The sequence below is a fragment of the Microtus ochrogaster genome, chromosome 5, assembly GCF_000317375.1.
Source record: "Microtus ochrogaster isolate Prairie Vole_2 chromosome 5, MicOch1.0, whole genome shotgun sequence".
Classification (NCBI taxonomy): domain Eukaryota; kingdom Metazoa; phylum Chordata; class Mammalia; order Rodentia; family Cricetidae; genus Microtus; species Microtus ochrogaster.
The window spans coordinates 9676234-9678703 of NC_022012.1; the positions used below are offsets into that span (position 1 = coordinate 9676234).

At 46.5% G+C, this 2470-nt stretch overlaps 1 protein-coding gene across 1 annotated transcript in view; it reads left to right on the forward strand.

Annotated features, from left to right (window-relative positions):
• The window catches only part of LOC102001696 (E1A-binding protein p400-like), a 34100-nt gene extending 32063 nt beyond the window's left edge, over window positions 1-2037 (forward strand). The window contains exons 7-8 of the mRNA XM_026779553.1: window positions 1008-1085; window positions 1586-2037. Of these exons, the coding sequence (XP_026635354.1) occupies window positions 1008-1085; window positions 1586-1849 (342 nt within the window). The 3' untranslated portion in view covers window positions 1850-2037. The remainder of the gene's footprint in view (window positions 1-1007; window positions 1086-1585) is intronic.
• Window positions 2038-2470: the final 433 nt, after the last annotated feature.

Here is a 2470-nt window from a genome sequence, read left to right on the forward strand (position 1 = left end):
AAGACAGCCCTGCAGAAGGAGCTGGGGGAGGGGGGACTGTGCTCTCTTCCAGGACAGTCTGCCCCTGGAAAGCACACACTCACCCATCCAGATGGAACTCCTCAGTACCTAAACAGGGCTGCCTGGTAGCCCGATGATCCGGGGACAAAAGGAAAAAACCTGGCAGGCGGGGCGAGATCCTCTCTGGGTGGGTCGCCCGTCCAGATGGAACTCTGTTAATTTTTTTTTAAATTATTAACTGTGTGAGTGCTCTCACACTCTCAAATTTCATACTAATGATCCTTGCTTCCACAGGCTTTAGGGTCTCCTTTGTGCAGGCTTGAGGTTACAGAAGTCTGACTAAAGAACAGTCAGCTAGCTTGATAAGAGTTTCACTTAGGCTGGCCTTGCCCAGGCTGACCTCAAATTTACCATCCTTCTGCTCAGGTAGTCTGGTGTGGACTACCATACTTCAGTGTGTGTGGAACTTTTGTAGCTTTCATGATTCTAAGAATTCAACCGAGGGCTACGTGCATGCTGCACAAGTTTCATTACTGAGCTACAGCTTCAGCGTTGTTCAGTTTTGACAACAGCAAGAAGTGAACACAACAGGAAGTGAACACAGGGCAGAAAGTTTTGCTTTATAGAACGTGAGCTTTCAGTTATGATGGATGAAACCACTGAGAAATGTTGGTGTCTCTCCTGGTAAGACCTGGCGCACTGGGCTTGCCTCTATACAAAACCTTTATCTGGTGTCATTAAGAACTCAGATAAGGGTGCAGTTCACTCCCAAATCTAATTCATGTATAATTAATCCCAAGGAAAAGTTAAAATGTGAACCAAAAATTTTGAGTTATTAAGTGGATTGCTTCTGAAAGTGAGTCAGTTGCTCTTTAACCTCCTAGGATCCTGGTGGGCATACTTGAGATTGTTTCTCCATGTTACCTGCCATTATTTGTTTGCTTAAAAGCAGAGAAAGATATTTGTGCATGTATTTTGAATCCTATGCTTGCCTTGTTTTGTCAAAGGTTACAAAACTTCCTCAAGTCGTACAACAACAAACACCTGTGGCCAGCATCCAGCAGGTTGCATCAGCTTCTCAACAGGTAGAGTGCACAGAGACCTGGAGGGTGCTGGGGGGCAAATGTGTTTCAGAAGCAGAATACTAGTGATTAGAGAATTACTTTTGGCTTTCATAATTCACACAAAAACATGAGCTTTTGGGAAAAATGACCTACCGAAGAGGGGGAATTTCCAAGGAAAAACCAGACCTGTGCCCCAACCTGCTCTCAGCAGGTACCTTTCTAATGTTCCACAAGACAGGATCACAGCTTCTGGGAGAGAAGCTGGCAAGTGAAAACACCCCTTTCTGAACCAGAACCCTCTGGTTTGTTTTTACTTTCAGTGCAGTAGTATTTGATTAAAGTGGTGATGTTATTTTTAAAGCTGCCCATGACCTTAAAAAAAAATCAACTAACCCCCCTTACATTGGTCTACATCCTTTGCTGTTTTGCTGAGGCTACTAGGTGTATGTGATAGTTCTCTGTTAGAGGGACAGCATTGCCAGGGCTGTTCTCCAGTGACCTTTGATCTCATCTTGGCTCAGGCTTCTCCACAGACAGTGACACTCACACAGGCAACAGCAGCAGGGCAACAGGTACAGATGATCCCAACGGTGACTGCCACAGCCCAAGTGGTGCAGCAGAAGCTCCTTCAGCAGCAGGTGGTAACTACAGCCTCTGCCTCACTGCAGACCCCTGGTGGTCCAGCCCCAGCACAGCTTCCAGCCAGCTCTGACAGCCCAAGCCAGCAGCCCAAATCACAGCCTGCTGTGAGGCTGAAGACACCCACCAAGCCTCCATGCCAATAGGAAGGAAACTGGTTGGTACTATGGCAAGGCTGTCTTATCTTAGCAGAATGCTCTACTGTTTTTGCACTCTGGGATCTGCTGCTACCTAGGTTGGCCAAAGTGATTTGACTTTCTCCTGTGTGTGACTAACTGAAAAAGCGACAGTTGCAGTCTTTGATGGTTTCACTGTGTGGGCAATGTCCACATCAGTCTTTTGAAAAGCCCTTTAGTTTCTTCTGTAGTGTACACTACTCAGTTATGTGGTAGGGGCAGCATGTCCTACAGCAGGCTCCAGCTCAGACATGGTCTTTGGTACCATTGAATGTTCAGGGAGATGTAGGAGACAAGAGCAGACCATCAGATGCCCCTACCCCACCCCTTTCCAGAGCCTTCACTCAATATGCCAGTGAGGTCCTAGCTTGCATTATGAGCACCCATCTTACACCAGTGGGCAGTGGCTTTCCTTTGAATGAGGATCTGGGACTGACACCATTTCTGCATGGCCAAGTTTGTGTTTATACATACTGTACTGAGATCCTTTACAGTATTTTTGTGAGAAGCTAGTGTGGGTTACATGTATAGGGCAGCCTGGTATAGTTGATACCCAGGTTCCCTTATTGTTTTCCTGGTCTAGTCTGGAAG